We start from the raw sequence: 24865 nt of genomic DNA, 5'->3' as shown, positions 1-24865 counted from the left end.
TGTAAAGAGTTTGAGTCATATTAATCAAATTGTTATTTTGAAGTCCACCAAACATTTAAAAGGAGAAAAGCTTTAAAAATGTATGGTATAAAATTTTACTTAGACCAGATGAAGTAGGAACTGTTTTCTTTCAAAGATTTTAAAAATGCCATTTTTTTTCCTTTTAACATTTAACATTTTACCAGGATTGTAATTAAGTTATTACAAGCCACCACATAGTTGATTGTGTGTGTCCCTGCCTTCTTTCCATTCTGCTTTGTCTATTTAATTAGAGTCCTTTGAGTAGCATCATGCTAGATGTGCATAAGGTCCAGCAACTCCTACCTAGAAATAAGCCACTTGCTGCTGTGATGGAAATAAGTAATGTGCTTTTGGAGTGTAGTAACTTGTTCCATGTGATGAAACAGTGTATCTCTTTCTGTAACTCCGACTGTGCAACACACACAAAAGAAAGAAAATTTTATTTTCCTTACCTTCCTTTCTTGCTAAAAATAGTTTTGCAAATACATTGGAAACTGCACTTACTGACTAAGGGACCACTGTTTTTCCACTTAGTGTGTAGTACTGCATTTTACTGGAGACAGTAAAGTGAATATTTAAACATGATAATAGTTTTAATACTACTATTCATTTGCCATGTACCATTCAGGAATTCCACTAGCACTTTAATAAGTTCCCGCTATACATCAACAATTCCTTTTCTACTACTTTGAATCTATTCACTGTTTGATCTCTGGAGGAGAAAAACATTTCTCTTATTCTGTTACTGTGATCATTCCTTTTTTTGTAGGTTCCCTTGATGAATCTTTTGGCATTTTTAAAATATTCTTCGATCTAAAAGTACATTGACGTGTTAAATTTAGCCACAAATCTCCAAAAAGCTAAATAACACAGTCAAGTGAATGCTTTGGTGCCAGTTGTGCTTCTAAAGCACATGGGATAAATGTCTGAAAAGGCTTCTGAAATTTAACTGCATAAAAAGAATGTACCTTATTGAAGTTCATGTTTGTACTGCAGATCCAGCCCAGACTGACGATGAGCAAATTGCCTCTTCAAGCAAATGTCTATCCTATGACTACAATGGCTTATATCCAAGATGTTGGTGTTCGTGTAACACTTCATTCAGCTCAGTCTCTAGGTGTTGCAAGCTTGAAAAATGGTAAGGAAAAGATGATAGATACTGTAACCATCTGTCCTTTGTGATTGTCTGAAATAGTTTGTTCAAAGATTACCTTACTTACTAGTGTTTGAAGAAAAGAAATACATTTCTCCAACTCTGAAGAGCTTTAGAATATGCCCATAAGAAAGTTCCCAAATGAGATCCTGTCATCTTCAATGGAAGATCTGTCTCAAACTAGAGATAGAGGAAAGAAATTATGAAAAAGACCAAATGAACAATAAATTGTGAAAAACAGTTATTTTGCACCCAAGAACTCTTAACAGAACTCAAGGATGAAACAGCAAAACTACGTTGTTTGTTCTGTTTTGTACTGCTTATGTTGTGGACAGTTTAGGATGGAAAATGTGATGCTGATTATGGTTTTTTTTATTTGTTTGCTTTGGAGCAGAAAGCACTAGTCTTCAGGTATATGCAGTAAAGCCTAACATCTCTGCCAACGAAAACAATAGCATGTTTTTTGTTTTTTGGAATTAGTGAAATAAAGGATAAAAATCACCTTAGGTAAGAAATAACACTTCTTCAGAAGCAAAATCATACCCCACAAATTTAATGGAGTACTTTGAAAGAACTAATAAATATGTGGACGAGAAAAATCAATTCATGTTATTAAAGCCAAATGGGACACAGTCTTGTCCTGCACAGCTGAGAGAGCTGTGTCCTGGAGGGATGGAAACAGAGGTCAGTCTATACTGCTACCACAATAAGGAGACATTCAAATAAAAATTAGCAAGTAGTGAGCAAAATAAGGCATATCATTTATAATTTAAGGTATTTAATTGCTTGCTACAATATCTTGTGAGTTTAAATTTACATGATTTTGAAAGATAGTGGAATGAATATTTAAAAGAAAAAAAAAGCATCTGAAACTACACCAAAACCTTCTTCCCACTTGCTTTTCAAGAAAATACAGTATTTCTGAAATGCCCTGTGTGTGTTCTCGCATAAGATGAATACCGTATTAGATTCATGACACTATTAGCAAACCTAATTCATTTTAGGATGAAGAGTTAAAACTGGGCTGTAAACTGATGCTTCAGTAATGACAGAGTGGAAAATGTTGACCTTTTGTTCCAAGACCTTCTGATACAAGACCAAACTGCGTTTTTTAATGCCTTCCATTACTAGAAAGAAAATTCCCTTTGTGTAGATATTGTTAATATACAATTTGGTATATTGTTAATATACCAAATATTTGTAGGCACTTGTTATATAAGTATTGGAGACTAAATTAGTGTGCAGCAGCACCATTGCCTTGTAAGTGTCTGTGTTTAAGATTGCTTTGCGTCACAGAATAATTCAAAGTTCAAGTCCACAGAGACTCCCCCACTCCCTGTATTTAAGTTAGGGAAGTTAAGCCTAGTCCTATTTGGCATATTGCAATTAAGTATCGGGGAGAAAGTTGTTTTCTGTGAGCATTGGTTTCAACTCATTCAGAGGGCATTAGAGGCTTTTTTCCTACTCCAGTTAAATAAAAGAGCAAAACATATATCCCATACCCAGTCATGTCATTAACTTCATAACTGTCTCACACTTTGTCAAACTCTTCTTACGTCACTCAAGGTTAAGAGATACTTAACATCAAATATTTACTGTGTACCCACTAAAAAGGATGAAAACGTATTCATCTGACTTTTTGTCATTAAGTAATATTTCATGAAACAACTGTGTTTACTTCCTTTGTCCTGAGGACATGTCGGACTCTCCTTAAATGAGAACAAAAATTAAGCTAAAGGTCTTGGTCTTCATGACTTTTCTTTTGAAGGCCTTTCAGAGATTATGGAAGAAAATTCAAACACATTCTAGTTTAGGCAAGCATCAATTTGTCTCTGACTTTAGAAGCCCTGATTATTTTGTTTGCATTTGCCATTCACACTTGCCTTAAGAATCATAAAGCTTTATTATGTCAGCTTTCATTATCCTAACTTCTTAAAGAACACTGAGAATGTGGTTTGCATCTGTATCTTCTAAGTTTTGTTTGAAGACTTTGATAAAAGTTTATCATAGGTTTGTTCTTACTGCTATGATTCTAGGATTTTTTCAGAGACTTACACCTACCTGCTTATGCTTGTACAATGATGCACAAAGACCATCAATTCGAGACACAATCCTAGTCATACACCTTAGTTAAGATAGCAGTTTGTTTCTTACTCATTGCCAGCTGGCCACTGTCCTGGATACATGAAGTCTCTTTTTACTTGAGGGAAGGGAAGAAAAAAATATTTAGGAAAAATGGGTAAATATTTGTAGTACAATGGGGAAGTATAAAAGTATATAGCAACCTTTTCTAGTAGCTTAAATTCTGCATGTTTTAATTAGGAAACAAATACGTAAGTCTTCTAGTTTTATTTAGGAAACAAGTACACTTGTTTGAAGATTCAATGTGCAAAAACCATAACAGCCTTAATTACATGCCCTGAACTGGTTTCCCTCTGGATATATAAACTTGAAAAAATATGAACTTCATCTTTGAAAAGGCTGTTTATGATTTAACATTATGCTTAAAAAGCTAAATGACAAATACTACCATTCAGCGTAAACTCAGAACTTAGTATTCAGCATTCATCTGCTGCAACATTCTTTCCTATTCCCACAAGTGAAAGTACCCTTACAAGAAGGGGTGATAGTGAGTATAATATACTCATATTGCCTACCTTTTTTTTCACTTCTGCCTCTAATGGTGAAATAAAAGCTAAAAAAAAATCAAATTTGGGAGGTATGTTCTTTTATGATTACAAGATGCAGATCCTCTAGAGAAGGTCCCTTCATAATGCTAGAGTGATTCTCCTCTTTAATGCTTGATATGTCAAGTATCTTTGTTAACAACTAATAGTTAACAGTTAACTTTCCATGCTAAACTTCTTTTTTGACTCTTACGTTAAAAATTTGCAGGACCTTCTGACAAAAGGCCTGTGAACACAGCCAGAGCCCAAAGGTGTTAATTGTTTTCATAATCAGTCATAAAAATATTGCTCTACTATAACTCTTCCATACACAGGAGAAAAATTATGGTTCTTTATAGTTATATTTCGGAGTATTTGTTTTACATTTAATGGAAGCTTTACATATTCTTGTTACCAATATAATCCTTCTGTTGCTCTTTCAGGTCAGTTGGAAGTGATCATGGATCGTCGACTTATGCAGGATGACAACCGTGGCCTTGGACAAGGTGTTCAAGATAATAAGATTACGGCTAATATCTTCCGACTTCTACTGGAAAGAAGACATGGAACAGATGCGGTAAGATTCACTATCTAAATTTTTCTTGCTAATGAACATAGAAGTATTTATTTTTGTTGCAGGAGCAGTAGAACTAAGGAAACAGAGCTTCCAAGGGAGTTTCATCAGCTTGCTTGCATATTCTTATTGCAAACACTTGGTCTTTCACTATTTCTCACACAAATACTTGAATTGGCTGCTTTCTCATTCAGACTCCAACACATGACTGAAGAACTGCTAAGGAAATCTCCCCTTTCCCCTTTCCCCTTTCCCCTTTCCCCTTTCCCCTTTCCCCTTTCCCCTTTCCCCTTTCCCCTTTCCCCTTTCCCCTTTCCCCTTTCCCCTTTCCCCTTTCCCCTTTCCCCTTTCCCCTTTCCCCTTTCCCCCCCTCTTCTTTTTTCCTTTTTTAATTAATTAAAGAAGCTTTTTAAAATATCTTTTTCTTCACAAAGTTAACTGAATCTAGACAAAGGTTGACAAATTATTTCCGATGAATGAGTGGAAAGAGAAAACATCTTATACATTTGATTTTCTTAGGGATTGTGATTTAAGGGAAATATTTAGATGCCAGACTTAAAAACCTTCTCACTTCATTATGATTCTAGGAAAGCCAAGACCATTTTGTTTTAAGGAGGTTTTTTTTTTACTTGCACAGGTGATCTAGTTTACCTTTTTCTATATTAGTCTTTTGAATAACTCTTCAATTTTCTTTCCATTCTTTGCCTTTTTTCCTATTGTTTTTGAGAAGGACAAAATAAGAAGTGTATCTTCATAATGAGGTAGTAGAATCATGATGACAGCACTGAGTATATTTTAAAATAATCACATAGCTAAAGATGAGAGGTTGTATACTGAGCCACTAATGAATATGCAGATAACTTTGAATTAATTCTGGTTTATAATGGATATCATTAACCACTGTAAGAGGATAATAATATAAAGCTTAAAGCGAATTTTCACCACTTAATGACTGACAGTAGTTTTTTCAGATTGTACATGTCATTATGATTTTCTAGTTCCTTATCCTGTATAAGATAGACAGCGTATTAACTGCATTTGTCATGGTGTGCAAGTATCTCAGCTAACTTCAGCTAACTTGAAAGAAGCTAACGTGAGTTCTGCAGTAGTTAGATTTGACAGTGATCATCACAGAGGTTAATCTACCTTTGCAGGAAGAAACCTGCAGAACTCTATACCAACACAGAAGACTTCTTTAGTAGCCAAGGTAACTTGCGTTGTATTATATTAGAATGTGAAGCTGATAGGTAAGAATTATTGGAAATGGAAAGCTATGTTTATGTTAGGAAGGATTTGAAACAACAGGAGCAGATCAGATCGGTGTTCACACTGTATGCAGTTTTGGTATTTTGCATGGAACTGTGAATTAACTCAGAATTATGTCTGAAAGTCTTGTAGTACAGTCCCTGCTCAAAGCAGGATTATTTTTGTGTCAGAACAAACTCTAAAAATTGTCTAAAGGATTAGTCCTCTATTTAGACCATAACAGAGATGATTTTTTTAAAGTCTGGAATATTTCTTTTAAATTTTGTTAAAAATAAGCATTGACATCTTTTTATTTTCCAGGCTTTAGTGTGTTATAATAGTATAAGAATATGAATGAAATAGGATTTATAGGAAGCGGTAATATCTATATTTCATTGGTGACATATCTGGGGGAAAGATGCCATGCCAGGAACACATTTCCTTCTTCAAATTTGTATTTCATACTTTGCCTTGACTTGCTCAGTTTATGTAACTGGATTTATAGCCTAGTCGGAAGTAGAGAGCCAGGATTTAATGGCTCAAATAGCTTCTAAGTTTTGGGGAAGTTTGTTTAGAGAAACAATTACATAGGCAGTTAATAAAATCACAAATATGTGACAGATAATCTAACTCCTTTTTCTCCACCATATACATGGGGCAGCAGCCACTCACAGCAAGCTCTTGATGAAATAGGTGGCACAAAGGACTGCCTTCCTCTGATTTCAGGACTTACAGATGTACCTCTTTCCTTTGGTTTTGGGTTCATTTTTGCATAGCTGTCTGCCAGTTATATTTAGAAAGAAAGTGTTTTACTTCAGGAGTATGCATAATTTAGCCCTTAGAATTCACCAAAGTGAGCAAGTGCAGTTTGATGTCTTAAATTTAAACCTTTCTGTATCACCACTTCTAAGAAGATGTACTTGTTCCTGCTACAGACTCTGGCAGTAGGGCAGAATATTTCTTAAAGCAGGGAGAAAGGCTGCAAGTCCAGCTACCGTGTCTTCTTCTTGTATTCTCAAGTGAAGTAACCATCAATGGATAATGTCCTTGCACATGAAACAAGCAGTTTCCATCAACAGCAAAAACTTCATGTTAGTAACAGATTTGCAATGCAGATAGACCCTCTGGAGGACAAAAATGAGGAGAGGTCGTTGTGTAGTTTCTGGTTTTATCATTAGTTTGATGTGATCTACTCCCTCATCAAAACAGAGCTCCAGAAAATTTCTGATCACTGTGTTCTGCCATCAACAGGAACAGGATAAGCTCTTCTCAGTCAATATGAAAAAATATCTAGCACCTTGTCACTTCCCCAACACTAGCAGGGGTTATTTATTCAGGCATTAAGTCCCTCCTCTTTCCTCCTGCACTATTTTTGGACAACATAAACACTGTAAGAAAGATTAGAAGAAATGAAATCAATGGGAGAGCCTATAGCTAAACTATAAAATAATTTAATGGTTGAGTAAACCGTGTCATGCTGTCTGTCTACTTTTGTGATCCCTTTCATCCAACTGTACCGATGGCTACATTTTTGTCAGCCTTGATAATTATGGGGGGTGTGCCTGTGACCATGGTGACTAGTACTTTCTTTGGTATCTGTATTCTTCTATAGACCAGTGAACAGCTGTTCTCCAGATGGTCTGTTTATAGAACATAATTACTATTATGGCATCTGATTAAAGACTAAGTAAATTAAATGCAATGACCTGGCAGTCATCAAAGGAACAGTGATAGGTGGAGGAAGTGAGGGAGCCTAACCAAGGTGGAGTAAAGCACACTGAGCTAACTGCTCCTGAGACCATTAGGATTTGGTGTGAAACCCAACAAGACAAATCAGCAGAAGCCATTTTATGCAGACTGAAGGCATTGTTGCCTAAAGGGGAAGATTTGAAATCTTAGATTATTTGGAGGGAGAGAATTTTGAACTTGTTTGGAAAAAAAAAAAAAAAAAAGGCCTGTTATAGGATTGTCAGTAGAAGGGACATAGCAGGGGAAAGAGAAGGATCAAAGAGGAACAAGTGGGGAAAAGTAGGGGTGAAAGGGACATAAAAGGTCTGATCAAGTCCAATGCTTGATGCCTGTCCTATATTGTTACTAAATCTGGTTTCTGTGTTAGTGCACAACCTTTTCTGGATCTATGTGAACCACTAGCCAGTTAATACTAGGATGCAAGTAGAATAAGAGGTCAGTGTGTCAGCTGTTTGGGAGAGACCATGGGACCAATGCAACTGCCTGCCAGTTGATGGAAAGACCTATATTTTCTGTGTGTGCATATAAATTACTAGCAAACTGCAAGCTGACAGGCAGGAGGCTGAAAGGATGAGAAGTCTGATCATGTGAATGGTTAAGAGGACTAAGGTCCAGACCTTGATGTCAGATGAACTTAAAATCCACGCTGAGTTTTGAGACATTGGTGGTTGTTGAGTGTACTTGTGAAGCAAGGAAGTGGGGATCTTTGACTAGTAAGCTTCAGACCTGCTCAGTTGGACATTACATTCAAGTTTGGATTTTCTGTTCTGCTTGTGTTACCCAAGTGTTCTGTGTTTATGGGGCTCCTGGTAAAAGTGCTGCTCTCTGCTCACTTGAATGGCTGGCTGGATAAGGATGTGTGCATGTGACTGTTTGGAATACATACTCTGCCTTTCTCCTGAGGAGCAGAACCACAGCAGGCTGCCATCTATAAGCCTGGGTAAGAGTCTCTTTAGTCTTAGAAACTATCAAATTTGGCTCTAGCAGAATGGAAAGAATTCCTCCTGTCAATTCAGGTCTTCCTGGATTTGGTTAGCTGTAGCAGTCAGAGGGGTTTTTTTTTCTCACCTGCAGTCTCAGTACCAGCTAAGAGTCCACAAGTAGTACAGCAAATCTGTATTGATTTTAGAGTCAATCTGAACCAACTCACAGACTCATGGATATTTTACAGTGCCTCATAATTTTCTTTACTCCTATAATCACCCTCCAGGGAGCCTTTTCACATAATGTGGCAAAAATGCATTTCCAGTGTAACAGCCTCCAAATGAATTGACAGAAAATTTTCCATTTTCTTGACTTAAAGAGATAATACTAGTTTTGTCTGCTCAGTTGAGTACTCCTTTGCTGGTCCCTTCAGTAGCTAATAATGGACTTGAAACATATTTCCAAAAGAATTTATGCATTGATACGCAGAACTGTAACATAACTGAGGAATGTTTCAGTGTTGACAAAAATTTAGGTACAAACAATGCAGACAAATATAATCCTTATATTTTTCAGGATTTTTGCTCCCCTGGGCTTTCAGGAAAGCAAAAACAATCTGGCATCAGCATTCTTGTTTGTAGTCTTTGTAAGCCTATTCTTTACTCACATTTATATCTGTTATTTCTGGTTGCAATTTATCCAGGCCTCCCTAAAAGTCTAATTTATTACAGAGGACCTGCTTTTTTTACAGAGATTACCTGAAGACTGCTCTGATGAAGATTTTGTGCAGCTTTGAGGTCTTAGGTGTTACCCACTACTCAGAGAAAGTCTTCCTGTCAACTTATTTGATTTCCATACAAAATTTACTCTGCAACCACTAGCCAGTTTGAAAGCTGCTTGAAGAGATGGTCAGTGTTTTCTTTGATGTGTAGTTACATCAGCATTGCACTCCTGGACACTGAAAAGGAATTATTCACCTGAGAAGAATTAATCCAATTTTTGTCATGTTATTTGTTGCATTTTGAATGTAAGTATTTTATATCACAATTTGCAAGACTGGATGATTTTAAAGCAAGTGAATCTGATTTTTACTAGGTAAAGCCTACAGCTAAGTTGAAAGCATTTACAGTTTGACATCAGTTTCACAAATTTGACTAGTCTCACTCACAAATGAAAGCTGAATTTCTCTTGCAAATTAGGAGCTTTAGGGCAATTTATATGCAAGAGCATTGTGTAATTTTCTTACCTTCATCCCATTTACAAGCACTTATTTCCTCAAGTAGGGAGTACTCTACATAGTTAAGGATTCAAGTTATTTGCATTTGGGGAAGTATGTATGTAATTTTAAGGCCGAAGTATCCATTCTTATCTGTCATTTATTTTTTGTCTGCTTTTTCACATAGTCAATGAAGATGTTCTCTCCTTTTCTTCTCACCTATAAGCGAATTATAACAGTATTACCTAATGATTTTCTCATGTAAAGGTGACATTTCTTGTAAGATGCAGATAAAGTATAGGTTCTATCAGACATGCAGATGGAGTAAAGATATGTTGCCTGAGGACTGAAGTGTCACTCTAGTCTTTTCAAAAAGTGCAAGAAGAAGAACCTAGGAAATTACAGACCAGTCAACCTCACTTCTGTCCCTGTAAAAATGATGTAACAGCTCATCCTGGATGCCATTACTAAACAGGAGGGGGAAAAAGGGTTATCAGGAGGAGTCAACATGGATTCACCAAGCAGAAGTCATACTTGACCAACGTGATAGCCTTCTGTGATGGCCTGAGTGGATGAGGGGAGAGCAGTGGGTGTCACCAACTTGACTTCAGCAAGGTTTTTGACACCATTTCTCAAAACATCCTCATAGGGAAGCTCAGACAGTGATGTGGATCAAGAGCTGGCTGAGTGACAGAGCCCAGAGGGTGGTGATCAATGGCACAGAATGCAGTTGGCGGCCTGTGGCCAGTGGAGTTCCACAGGGATCGGTTCTGGGGCCAGTCTTAATGTCTTCATCAGTTACCTGGATGAACAGAGTGAACCCTCAGCAAGTTCACTGCTGACACCAAACCAGGAAGACTGGCTGATTCCCCAGAAGGCTGTGCTGACGTTCAGTGAGATCTTGACCAACTTGATAGTTGGACAGAGAGGAATCTCATGAGATTCAACAATGACAAGTGCAGAGTCCTGCACCTGGGGAGGAACAACTCCATGCACCAGAATAGGCTGGGGGATTGACCTGTTTGAAAGCAGCTCTGCAGAGAGAGACCTGGGAGTTTGAGTGAACAGCAAGCTAACCATGAGCCAGCAATGTGCTCTCGTGGCCAAAAAGGCCAATGGCATCCTGGGATGCATCAAGAAGAGTAGCCAGCAAGTGGAGGGAGGTTCTCCTCCCCCTCTACTCTGTCCTGGTGAGGCCTCATCTGGAGTCCTGTGTCCAGTTTTGAGCTCCCCAGCTCAAGAGGGACAGGGAACTTCTGTAGAGAGTCCAGTGAAGGACTACCAAGATGATCAACGGACTGGAACATCTCTCTTATGAGGAAAGGCTGTGAGACCTGGGGCTGTTCATCCTGGAGATGAGAAAACTGAGAGGGGACCTTATCGATGCTTATAAAAACCTTAAGAGTGGACATTGAGAAGATGGGACCAGTCTTTATCTGTAATGCCCAGTGGCAAGATAAGGGGTAATGGTCACAAAGTGGAACACACAAAGTTCCACTTGAGCAAGAGGAAAAACTTGTTTCCTGTGAGAGTGAGGAAGCCCTGGAACATACTGCCCATGTTATGGAGACTCCTTCTCTGGACGTTTTCAAAATCCTCCTGGACACATTCCTATGCAACATGACCTAGGTGAACCTGCTTTAGCACTTTAGGACTAGATGATCTCTAGAGGTCTCTTCCAACCCCTGCCATTCTGTGATTCTGTAATCATTGGATTGTATAGAAAGAAACAAATTTTTCTGTCTGTGTTTGTCTTTGGAAAACTTAAGATTATTTGGCTTACCATCTCTGCTGTTGTCAGATGTTAGGTTTTGATTGACAGATATTTAATATTGTCTCCCTATGTTTTGGGACTAGACATGCTCTGAAGAGTCTGTTTACTCCACAGATTAGATTTGCCAGTCCATAAACATTCTTCTTTGAAACGTGCTGCCAATTCGTTTCCTGAAGCTCTGACAAAGCAAAGTGATAAAAATTGTTTCCTCACGGCGGTATCGGCGCGCGGTGTGTTGGGGGGCTCCGGAGACACTGACCGGGCGCGGGAAGCGGCTGCCCGGCAGCGGCTGCGGATGAAGGGGCAGGGGGCGTCTGGCTCACTCCGTGCCGTCCCCGGTGCCGGCGGCGCAGTCGGTATTACTCTCTCCTGTGTTTTCTTTGTCTCCCCTCGCGTGCCCGATGGTGCCCAGTCTAACACGGGGCGCGCTCCCCCACTCCTCTGATCGTCCTGCGCTGCACCCCCGCCCGACTCCGCCCACTTGGCATTCCCCTGCAAGTCGTCCCAGGGGTAACTCGGCGGGCTGGGCTCGAATGGGAAGCAGCTCTCCCGCGGGGGCTCTGCTCCGAAGCCCCTTCGCCTCTCTGACTTTGCAAAAACTCTTGTGTATAAAATAACTTTTTTTTTTTCTCAGCACGGCCCGCTCAGCGATGGGCTGCGCACCGGGCTGGCTTTCAGTGGCGACAGGCTGTGTCTCGATGGTCTCTTGTCGCTCCAGTTTCTTTAATACTTCCTGCAGGAACCTGTCCGTTCCCTTGTCTGTCTCCTTCAGCCTCGGTGCAACGGTCAATGCCTGGGCTGCAGGCATTTCTTTTAAAGTATTTAGCACGTCTCTCCAAACGAGACCTAAATTTTTACTGATTTTACTACTACTGTCCTTATCACCACTAATAGTGGCTTCCCAGAGAAGGTTTCAAATTTCTCACCACTCACCAGAAAAGGGAGGTGAGACATAATTAGTCCCGATACCAAACAGTCCAGCTGTTGGCTCGGCTACAGTCTCAGGCATATCAAGCCACTGAGTTACAGCAACAGCCAAATCCTTTTCCAACTTATACTTTTTCAAACGGTTAATTACTTCTCTCCATGGTTTCATCAGTTTCCGAGCAGTCTTATCTTCGTCTATAACCAAGTCCCAAAGACAAGTCCCATATGCTCTCCACTCCTCCTCATCAAAATATTTCTCAGAGTCCTTAAAAAAGCCTTTACAATTACTATGTACAAGTAGACCAGACAAATCGGTCAGTTTAAAGTCCACCCCCCGCTTTTCTAAAAAGCGATGTAAAAGTGAGAGTGCTGCCTCCTTATCCATGTTGCCAGCTCCTCGTCTCACCGCAACCGGTAGTCACTCCCCCAGGTACAGCAACCTCTGCTTGGGATCTGGCAGGCTTCCTCCTCCGACGACTGACTCTGCCTCCGGATTTTCAAGTCTCAGCTCCCCGCAGGCAGGCTCTTTACCCGGTAACACCCAGTGATGGTCCCTGTTCGGGCGCCATATGCCGCGAAGTTTTCGGCTCTTGGCCTGAAATAACCAGACTCGAAGTCTGAAAACCAGGCTCAAAGCCTGAAAAATGAACCAGACTCTAAGTCTGCAAACCAGGCTCGAAGCCTGAAAAATGAACCAGACTCTAAGCCTGAAAAACCCAGGCTCGAAGCCTGAAAAAACAGCTCTAAGCCTACTTCATACGGCGATCAACCCAGGGTCCGATTCTCAGCTGAGTGGGAAGAAATCAGTCCTACTCAATGTGAGTGATGGCAGAAATCTTCTTTATTGAGAGCAGGCTCTAACTTATATACACAGCAGCTTCAAAGCTAGCTCAGCAACAGCAGCTAATAGCTTACATTCTTATGTTCATCCTACTTGCGGTTTCTGCGATAAGCAAGCTCCCTCACATTTTCCCATCTTGTTTTCCCCTGAAGTTGTTTTCCACCTTGAGTTGTTAGCTCGTTAGCTGAAAACAGCCCGACCTTGAAGGAGCAGAAAGTGGCCTGCTGTCTGCGCTATGTGACAGCAACTACTTTAACCATGACTCTGACTCTGGTCTTGATTGTGCATTAAATTCATATAACTAGAACTCAGATTGCCTTGCCCCATCAGGCAATTAAAGCATTTAATGCATTGTATTTAATGCAACTGCAAGAGATATAAATAAGTATGCATACATGTGTAAACACCCCAAAACAGGGATTACTGTTCTTCTTGTCCATTATAACCTGATAAATGTTTCTTCCCTTTTCTTTAAGGATCTTCCATTTGTGTTTTATTTCCATGTCTTTATCATAAAATACAAATTTAATATACCAGTGCTTAAGATTCTATGTTTTAACTAAACTTTCTGCAAAGTTTTCACTAAATACTAGCTGTTTAAAGTATAGAAGGAATAGAGTAGATAGAATAGTAGAATAGTAGAGAAGGAATAAAGTATAGAAGGAAGTTTTCACCCCTATCTTAATCTCCCTTTCTGAAACAGAGACTGTCTTTTGAAAGTACCTTTATTTCTCTTCTGGCTTCTGTGGAGCTTTAACTAGATATTGTGAATATGTAGGACTTAGGTTTGCAACATAGCTTTTACAGACACATAAAAGCACTGTAAATATAAAACTCAAGTACAAAACCTGTAAAATCTCGGGAGAGGGTCCCTTCTACTCCTTCTGATGTGATGTTGAAATAAAACTGGTGAAAGAAATCTTTTGCACTGCAGACAAAGATGCTAGTTACAATTTCTTCCAGCAAACAGTTCTAAGAAGTTAGATTGAAAAGACAGAACGATGTAGGATATGAGGTGGATCTGAAGAAAGTAAGAAAGAAACTCGGGACAGAAAATTTATGCAGAAAAGGAAGCCTGTAAAAGACTAGCTGTCTGTCCACATTCAAGTGGATTCTGAATGGACAGAAGCAACTTGCTAAAGTAGTAGCTGGTTTCTTTCTCTAAACTACATCGTTTACACATCAAGGACTAACAGAAGACTGAAGATGAATGTAAAGTGAGTTGTCGTGTAATGTTTATTTTGAAAGATGTACTAATGACTTGTAAAAGCAGGAGATGTACTTTGTAATAGAATAGAATTAGTGAATGATCACAAGTTTTCAAAAATAATGACATGTACAGTCTATCAATGAAAATTTTCTACTAATGGAATTATATATTAAGTAAATGGGTTTAAAAATTAAGACATATTAAATATTAAAATGATTTTGCATATATTTTCTCTTGTATTTTGTAGAATGAAGAAAAGGAATCAGTCAGTTTTCCCTCACTTCTTAGCCATATGACATCTTCTTACTTAAATCATCCTGTAATTCCAATGACAACATATGCAGATTCAGATGTCCCAGAAATGCTGAGTACTTTTTCTCCACTTGTGTCATCCATGCCCTGTGACATGCATATAGTCAATCTGAGGTCAATCCAATCAAAGGTAAGGTCAAACCACTGTTTTCAGTAGCAAACCACTGTTTTCATTAGCAAACATACCATATAGCTTATTAATACAGCCTAATAAATACAATTCAATGAGAGGCTTATATAATATGATCAAATGCAGCTTAATGACTCATTTTTGTTAAAGTAGCAAGAACTAGAGACTTGTGTCTGTTTGAGTAATGTAAAATACAGGTATTGTGTTTTCACAACATAGTAATATGTATAGAGCAGTGTTCTGTCTCAGGAGGGGACACATTTCAAGGAATTCTCAAAATTAAAGAGCACAAAAGTTCATATGCTTTGCTGCCTTCTGTATTAAGATGAGTTGTGTTTATCACAGTAGGCTTTATTCTGAGCACAGTAATTTGTGTTTTTAATAAAGCATATAGTTGTAAACCCATCTGGTTCCACTTGGAAGAATTAAAGAAAATCTATCACTTCTTAACATCCATAGGAATAAATTGTTAAAATATTTTTATGTTTAAATACAAGACCTATTTTAATTGTCCTGACATCGGTTTCCAATCCTTTATTACTTCGAAACTATTCTCAGATTTACACAAAAAAAAGCACAAAAAAGTAAAATCGAACAAAGCCCTGTTCTGTACTCAGTATTTTTTCCCCTTCCTAAGGAACTTACACAATTCTAACCACTGTATTTCAATTTTCTGTTTTATAATCTATAGAAGTAGAACTCTGTGTGCATTCGTCTTTCACCAGTTCTTCTATAAATTCTTTTCAGTTTTCAAATACCTTTTAAAATGTGGGTATATTAACTTTATGCTGTATTTACAGTATCACTCACCAATGCTGTTACCGTAGATGAAATCTCTTTAATTCTGCCATACTACAGTTATTCCTTGTCTCTTAGAGTCTCTGTGGTGGCTGAGGTAAAACTGCTTATCTAGAGCAACCTCAGATTATATTCAAAATATCTGCAAAACTTGCTATTAGATACTGTTTTATCATCGTTCTTAATTTTTAGTCTTAACCTTATTACAATTAGTTAACTTACACTTTCTCTGTTAGTAGTTTAGTCTCATACACTTCTTCAGCTGTGATGGTTTCTTATTTTGAATTTCAAAGTTAGATAACTCTGATTCTGCAAGTCTTATGCCTCTGAAGGGTTGTGAGGAAACTTCATATTGAATTAAATCTCCAGGTGAAGTGTATGTTCCACATTTTACCAAATATGCTTTCAGTTTACTTCAGTGGGCTAAGCAACACCTATTTGCTTCTTCACGGCAATTTCTGGGATAGATCTTCATGAACATGTCTCCTCTCTGTTTCTGAGGCTTAGACTTCCTCTTCTTGTTTCTATCATGTGGCCATGAAACCTGTGAAATGGAAGGCTGGTCCTGTGTTTGCTTTTTTGAGTTCAATGTTACTATTCATAGGTGAATTCTATGATTATCTGGGCTGTCACGGTAGTTTAACCCTGGCTGGATACTAGATGTCTACCAAAGATGCTCTACCACTTCCCATCCTAAACTGGATAGGGGAGAGAAAATGCAACAAAAGGCTCATGGAGGAAGATAAGGGCAGGGAAATCACTCTGTAGTCACTATCATGGACAAGACAGACTCAACTTGGGAGAATTGGTTTGATTTATTAACAATCAAGAGTAGGGAAATGAGAAATGCAAACTCAATCTTAAAACACCTCCCCCTACCCCTCCCTTCTTCCCGAGTTACTACCTCCCCCCTCTCAGTGGCACAGGGGGATGGGGAATGGGAATGGGAGTTATGGTCAGTTCATCACAGGTGGTTTCTGCTGCACCTTCCTCTCAGGGGGGAAGACTCTTCACCATTTCCCTGCTCCAGCATGGGATCCCTACCATGGAGATAATCTTCTTTGAACTTCTCTAACTTGAGTCCTTCCTGTGAGCTGCAGTTCTTCACAAACTGCTTCATGGGGAAAACAGTCCTTCAGGAACAGACTGCTGCAGTGTGTGTCCGCCTACAGGATCACAAGTCCTGACAGCAAGCCTGCTCCAGTATGGGCTCCTCTCTGTCCATGTGCCCACAGGTCCTGCCAGGAGCCTGTTCCAGCACAGGAGTCCCACAGGGTCAGAGCCTCCCTTGGGCGTCCACGCTCTTTGACATGGGGTCATCCCTCGGCTGTAGTTGGATCTCTTCCTCATTGCCTCCATGGCTGCAGGGTCAGGGCCTCAGCATGGGCTGCTGCACCATAGGCTGCAGGGGAATCTCTACTCTGACAGCTGAAGCACCTCCTCATCTCCTTCTTCACTGACCTTGGTGTCTGTGAAAATGTTATTCTCACATTCTCACTCCCTTCTGCTACTGCTGCAGTTTTTGCACCTGCACAGCAACTTCTTCTCCTTCTCCAATATGTTAATCATAGATGCGTTACCTCCATTACAAAGCTTAGCCTTGATCAGCAGCAAGTCCATCTTAAAGCTAGCTGCCTCTGGCCCAATGAGATACAAGGGAAGCTTCTAGTAGCTTTTTAAAGAAGCCACACCTGTAGCCTCCTGGCTAGCAAGCCCACTACAGCTATGTGGACCCTAGTATCCCATTAGTATAAGGGAGTTTAAGGCTACAATCTCTTCCCTGTCCACAGCTATGTATTTCAAGGATTATTTGATTGACAGCTCTGGAGCTTGCAGCATTACTCTGTGCACTTCAAAGTGAAAGTTATCAGTAGTCATAGGATAGGAGCACTATTGTTGGAGAACAGGTTTTTCCTACAGCAGAAATGATGCTACGCCTTGAAAATATTTTCTTGCATACCAAAAGAAGCCTTTTTAAGTCTGTTTCCTTTCTGTTATCTCCCAAGTATTTGAATGACATGTATCATCATTCTGTCTAATAGGTATAATGCCCTTTTCTGGAAATGTAGGCTACTTCTCCATTACTTTACCTGCTGAAGTTCATTTTCAAATTACAATTTCACATAAAAGAGTATCAAATAAAAAAAAAAATTACTAACATTTAAAGTAGAAATCAGAATGCGTAAAAAGGAATTATAGCATATATGAGAAAAAAACATAAGGGAATTCCTGGTTTCCCTTTTAACTCTCCTCTCATTAGAAATAATATTGCTGTGGTTGTAAGAAACGTGATCACATCATGGAAGAGTCCAGTACCTTAGTAATAGGAAATTGAAAAAAAAAAATTAATAAAGCTCCAGTTTTTAAATTGCTTTACACAGATTTGTCTACTATAGATAAACTGGGCCTCAAGATTTTAAAACTGAATATGTTTGTCCTTTTATACTAAATACATAGTTTTGTAATGTTGATTAACTTTCAATGCATTTCTGTTAGCTTACAGTAATCAGATTAAAAGTGTTTTTCTTTCTCATAAAATGTTAGCAGCATTGCCCTGGGATGCTGCTTATGATAAAGCCTAGCAACAATTTTTTTCTTCAGGATGCCTGATGTGAGAACCGTATTTTATATTTCAGAAATCAAAATCAAATCAAACTTTGGCAGCCTTTTCAAGAAAGGCAGTCAGAGATTTGATAGTATTATAGTTAGGGAATTCTTGTCATATAACAATACTGTCAAGTTTTACAAGATTAAGGACCCTGTTGGTTGTTGAGTATTGAGAATTTTGTTACAGTTTTTCGTGCAGTTACCATGGTAATTTTTAGAATGTGTTATTTGATGTAAATTAGATTCATCCTTGCTTAGACATTCCTTAGGCTTGCATACACTTAATCTAATTTACCTAGAGATGATATAAGAAAAGGTAAACTAAAGTAGATGAAGAAGCTGTGGCAACTTAGTCTTATATCTGCTTTGATAATAGGTTAAAACAGCTTAATTTATTAGATATGAATGCTATGTCCCTAATAAAATCCTAAAAGGTTGAATATTGGTACATAGCAAAACACTTTTTTTCTGAAGGTGTCATTATTTGTTTATTCCTTTCCTGTTTAAAATCTTTTTAATCTTAATTAAGATAATATTTAATTTTTAGAACTCAAAATATTAAATATTCATGCCATTATTTGAAATTCATACATTCGTTACGCAGATAACTACAAGATAATTCAACTGTAATAGAGAAATTTACTGATTTGTCATTTTTAACATCAGTTTACCCCATGGAAAGTCAGTCTGTTGCATTATGAATTTTAATATTTCTCTTATCTGATGTTTAGGCAGATGGAATTAGTTTGTGTGCATAAGAATATCTACTTTTAAGTGTAACACTGTCACATCAGTGGCAGTTAAAACCAGGTCACGTATTTCATAGTTGGTGACAGAAAATAATTTTGCCACATCATTATTATTACCTTATTTAATGTGGAAAATGGTACTACTATTCCAATGAACATGATGTGAACTTTTTCAACCATCAGTGATACTAAATACTGCAAACTTATTTGACTATGCCAATTGTGGATACCATTTATTAATTAAAAACTTGAATTTAGTATGTTCTAAGCTAATGTTCATAGAAGTGTTCTCCAGCTGAGTTTTGTGCATGATTTGTAAACTATGAAAAGTTTTTACATTTTTAAATGCTTTACTGCAGATTATCTCATTTCAGATCCAAATACTGCTGAGTAAATTTTTACTATTTTAATTGAGAAAGTTACTTAGGAAATACTAACATTATCAGTTTATCATTTTTCATTGTCTGAACGAGTACTTAATTCTATGAATTTGTCATACTATGAAGCTGTATCTTGCTTGGTGTCAAAGAAGCTGATTCATGCTGTTCCAAGATCTCCTTTATTAAGAGAAAATTGGTTTGGATCTGAAGCCTGTTAGGTTAAGACCTCTCTCATTTCTTGCACCTTCAAGAGCTGAAGCATGACAAAGTGCCTAATACTTGCTGACATAGGTTTCTCCAGTGCAATAGATACTGAAGTACCAGCATTGCACCTAACTCAGGACACAGACTTTTGGGGGAAAAAAAAAAGCACCAGTATCAAATCAAGTAAATCAGAAATAAATTAGAGAAAAATAACTGTCATGACTCTGGGTAGAACCATCATTTTTATGACCTTATTGTATGTGTAATAAGATGAAGTGCTGAAGAATGTAAAACAACAGCAAAAAAGAAATCAAGTAATGCACCATAGAAAATAACTATACAGCAACCAGCTTGTGGCATTGAAGGGCACCTTGGCACACCACTTGTGTGGTGTGAAGATGGCTTGCATGCACATTCATCTGTAATGTGAAGAATTGTTTTTTATGTTGCTCTTGCTGTACAAGACTGGTTTTCTATATCTTAGTGTAAAAGGAAAAAAAAAAGTTTCTGCGTAAATTGAAGTATCCCAGCCAGTATTAGGCCGTGACTTTTTTTTCTGAAGTACATATTAAAAAAACAGGACTCTGATTTGAGGCATTTATATGCTGTGCTTGTGACCATTTGTCTTAAGTGATATTGCAGATTTGGTCCAATCTAGGAAGTTGATATTGTGGATTACTCTTTGATGCCTTTTGAGGCTCAAGTGCACTATATGCCTTATCTGTAAAGGTAAAATTTATTTAACATTTGTATTTTGGTGCCTATTTTCCTGTACACCTAAAGATGAGTTAGATTTTGAGAGCTGTCTTGCCAAGTTGAAGCTCGATGGAATGTAGTCACAATGGGTATTTAAAACTGGCTTTTGTAATTAGCATGTGATTTGTAGTTTGGTTTTCATTTTGCATAATAATGTTTCTGGAAGTCAGTTAATGAAACAGTGATAGCTACACTTAAATTCTCAGTCTTTATATGTGCATTTATTGAGCTTTGAACTCCTTGATTAACCACTTAGATTTATATTCTGCAGAACTTTATATATCTAAACTCTCTTTGCTGTGTAGTTCTTTCTATACTTAGTCTTATAAACAGTAAAAGAAACATGACTGTTCAGTCTTGGCTGAAGATTATTTAAGGCGTAAGTGGCTCTATCAGTATAAGGTAATGATAATTTTATAAAGTCTTAAAATGTGTCTTTCTGTCTCTGCTACTTTCTAAGTAACTTTTTATTTTTCATATTTGTAGGTAGATGTTGAGCCATCTGATGAAGCTGCTCTGATTCTTCACAGAAAAGGATTTGACTGTAGATTTTCAAACAGAGACCTTGGTCTGCTCTGTTCCACTACTCAGGGAAAGGTATACTAATATCCTTTGGGTAGCTTACCTTAAAAATATTGCAGAAATACTGATATTTAACTTAAATTATAGGTACTTATTTCTTAAGAGTTGTCAGGATAAAAAAAATTATCTTGAAAGCAGCTTTCCATTTGTTAAAGGATGGGGATCTGCTGGTGTGTAGAAATGACCATGTAAGCATCAACTAATAAACTTCTATATTGGTTTTAATCTCAACTTCCTATAAATATTGTTTTTATATAACACAGGCCAGTGTTTTTACAGTGTTTTTAAACTTTACTATTAAAAAGATTAAAATTGCATATTCTGAAATGTATGTTTAGAGTATTATTAATATATACACAAGTGACTATAACTTTGAAAATTGTTGCTTGTTACAGCACGTCCTTTGTCTACGCATGTTCACATTACCTATGCCATTGCAAATATCAATGTTTTGCAATTGTCATAGAATTGATGTTATAGATAAATAGAAATTGTCCAACTTTGTTTTCAGGGTTACAGATGGACTAAATGGTTATGAATCTAGCAGTTTTGTAATCAAATTTTGAAATAGCTTTGGGACTATGTTGTTTAGAAACAAGAGTAGTTTTAATCCAGTTTTTTCTGATCAGATTTTTAATATCTTGATTTAACTTACTTGCTTCAAAGTATGATGGATAAACTTTGCCACTCTAATTTAGTGCATAGCATTTGAGCCAAAGTACTTAAAAATATTCATAATCTTTTGTTTAAGAATTGCTGTGCTGGCGCTTGTAAGGAGATGCATAATTTGGACCAGGGTTGGACTAGATGATCTCTAAAGGTCCCTTCCAACCCCTACCATTCTGTGATTCTATGAGTTTAAAGTCAATTATAAGGTATATACTGTATGTCCTAATTTCTTTTTTTCTCCCTTTTTTTTTTTTTTGTCCAGATAAAGATGCATAAACTGTTTAACAAATTCAGAGTGGAAAGTCTTACACCCACATCTTTATCTTTGCTGCATTCACCTCCAGATGCCAGAAATATAAGTGAAATAAATATGAGTTCTATGGAGATAAATACATTCCGGATTCGGCTAAGATGAAATCTGGCTTTAATACTCAGATAGAGAAGAGGAATTGGCAATGGTATCTCATAAGTTTCACGTGCAATAAGAAGCACATTATAATTATTCCAGCTTCTGGAAAATGTGAGAAAAACATGCATTCTATATTTTTTTTTTACCAACACAGTGAAAAGCCATGTTGCAAGCAACTTTTTTTGGTTGGGTTTTTTTTTTGCTTGTTTTGGTGTGTGTTTTTTTTTCATAAAATGGCAACATCAGTATAAGTTAATGCAACAAGTAAAGAAGTTTCTAAGGTTGTTAAACTCTCAACAGATTAAATCTCAGGTTAAATACTAACTGATGATGTTTCTGGTGTTTTAACTTTCATAAAGAGGACATTAGATTTTAAACAGCCTTTTTTTCTGATCCTTGATGAATTTATTTAAAAATAATTCAGTGTAGAAAGTCCTGATGCAGCTTGGAAATAAAATGGAATAAAATAGTCTTGTGTACTAGCTAATGTCCAAATATTTACAGTCATTTATATAAATGACAATAATGTCAATTTATTCCACAATTAATTTCAATGTATTCAACATAAAGGGGATTATTAATTGTGGTAAAACGAAGCCTGCATTACTTGTGATATGTGATGGTAGATGTTAATACTTCTGCCATTCATCTGAGTTGTGTAAATAGGAAAACATGACCCTACAAAATAATTTTGCAATGGAAATGTTTAATAAAACGCCAATTTTGTTACTTGACACACTGGGATACGTGCAATTATTCCATTATCATGTATGATGAGAAATGTCATAATTATGAATACAAGATTTTTATAAAACTCATTTAGATACTGATGTTCACTCAAATGAGTTTTCTATTTCAAGATTATCATATCAAGATAAATGTGCCTTATTTTTTTATATGTCTTGTTACAATTTTGGTGTCTATGTTAATGTTTCTGGGGGAAAAGTAGTTTATATAATACCTAAGCTGTGTATCTCCTGTCCGACAATGCTGGCCATACTCTGATCTATGTCCTCCTGCACCAAGTTTGTGCTGTCTTATTCTGAACATTATGACTATTTGAATGTATTAAAATGATGTCACAACATAAAACAGACAAAAAGAAGAATTACTGCAAAACCTAAATTCATCTGCTTTCAAGGAAATAGCAACTTGCTGCAGAGAGTTGATAGTAAGCAAGACATAGTTTACAAACTCATCAAAACATGTGCTTGCATGTCACAGACTCTGGTGACCTGTTAATTCAGAATCATGTGCCTATATTTTAAATAACATTTTTCAAATTTGCAACCTCACATTACCAGTGTTCATATTACTGAAGAATGCTGTCTTACTTTTTGATTTGTTTTCACATAGTAAGTAATTCATATTTAATGCTGAAGCCATTCAAGTGTGAAAAATATTTCCGTAAGTAGAGCAGCTGTTTACAGCTAATATATATAAACATGCACTTGAATATGATCCAATTTCTTAGTCTTCGTAACTCTTTATTCTATCTCTTGCTTATGCTTTACTTTTCCATCCGTCATTGTTTATCTTTAATACTAATGCATGAAAAGTCATCATAACTGGTAAAAAGATGTGCTATTTTTAACTCTAGTATTGCCTACTGTATTTAATTTCATCATTGTGTATCAAATCATGTAATGTAGCTATGGGCTATCTTGAAAGCAAAACTTTGATTTGATGCGTTGTCACAAGTTGGATTTCTTGTTGAGATAGATTGTGTAGATTTCCTTGCTTAATTCAACTTAATTCAAACTGTATGTTTTGTAATTAATGGAATACTTTGTAGGATCTGGTGCAAGATATATCGAGAATATGAGAACCACTAATAACAAAGGAAAAAATCAGATGGATCAAATAAATGGATGTTTTCATGCAATAAACATGTACTGTAACTTTTCTTAGCTGTAGTATATGAAAATACTGGTTTTTTTTTTGAACTTAAAGCTTGGTAGACTTGCCAGGAGAAACTTCTCATAACATTTATTTTGTTACATCTTCAAAATTAAAATGCTTCAGAGACCTTTATGTGTTCTGTGCAAGAGAGCTTTCAAAGTACTATTTCAGTTTTGTTGGGCAGAAAAGTAGACTTTGATGCAATAATGTTTTAAAGTATTTTGCCTGTTCTAATTGCTTCCAAAAGACTTTTCCTATAGCATTCTGTCTATTCATTTATCATCAACTATAGTGTTATGATGCCTGAATCTTCCTTAACCAGCAGGTTTAATCTCCGTAGCTTTTTTTTTTTCATGTTTTGTATAACAACAGAAGAGTCTTCAATTTGGGATCTTTTCCTGAAATTCTTAATTAAATCAAAACTTGTCAAAGTCTAATAATAAATTTTGCTTCAGTTGGTTCAGAATGTGGCTGTTGATGGCTTTGAGTTTCTTTTCCCAACAACTCTTAGTGAATTCTTGCTCTGTATTTTTTTATATTGGATATTCAAATTAATTAATGGGTTTTTTTCTGTGTGTTGGCCATCTAATTTAATCTTTTTTTTCCTGTTTTTATAGCTGCTGGGTTTATAACTGTTGGTTGAGAGAACCAAGCATCCTTACCCTCCAATGTGATTTTAATGCAACGTAAGACATGATTTAAAACATGATTCTTTTCAATACCACAGTTGTATGTGTTCTGATTTTTTTTGCATTCCTTTATCTTAAATGTCTTTGGTTTGCTCACATTGTCTGAAACAAACTGATTTCAACTGAAGGTTTTTGATATTTTCTCTTCAACAGTTTTATATCTTATGGGGATATGTAAAATAAGATCTCTAATAAAAGATACTGTTATTGTGAGACGTGACCAGCGTCATTAATGCTTTAGGCCTAGCTAATTTAATTTTAACAAGAAAATAGAGGAACAAGAAGTGTGGCTTCTTTGAGAAGCTGAAATATCAGTAGCTTTTGGCAATGACAATCATCTTTGGTGAGGTGAGATCTTTATGAAAGATGCAGTCTGTT

General features: G+C 36.9%; 1 protein-coding gene across 4 annotated transcripts in view; it reads left to right on the top strand.

Moving 5' to 3' along the window:
* The window catches only part of MAN2A1 (mannosidase alpha class 2A member 1), a 110126-nt gene extending 85477 nt beyond the window's left edge, over positions 1-24649 (top strand). For 2 of the 4 annotated variants that reach the window (XM_062018366.1, XM_062018368.1), the window contains exons 18-22: positions 1018-1159; positions 4284-4417; positions 14548-14742; positions 20723-20833; positions 21750-24649. In XM_062018366.1, the coding sequence (XP_061874350.1) occupies positions 1018-1159; positions 4284-4417; positions 14548-14742; positions 20723-20833; positions 21750-21902 (735 nt within the window). In that variant the 3' untranslated portion in view covers positions 21903-24649. Of the gene's footprint in view, positions 1-1017; positions 1160-4283; positions 4418-9083; positions 9360-11436; positions 11771-14547; positions 14743-20722; positions 20834-21749 lie in introns of those variants that run through there. The other 2 variants (XR_009820860.1, XM_062018367.1) reach the window with 2 other exon arrangements.
* Positions 24650-24865: the final 216 nt, after the last annotated feature.

Source organism: Colius striatus, chromosome Z, assembly GCF_028858725.1.
Source record: "Colius striatus isolate bColStr4 chromosome Z, bColStr4.1.hap1, whole genome shotgun sequence".
Taxonomy (NCBI): domain Eukaryota; kingdom Metazoa; phylum Chordata; class Aves; order Coliiformes; family Coliidae; genus Colius; species Colius striatus.
Note: the sequence above shows the minus strand (reverse complement) of the source record. Positions and strands in the feature narration are given on the sequence as shown.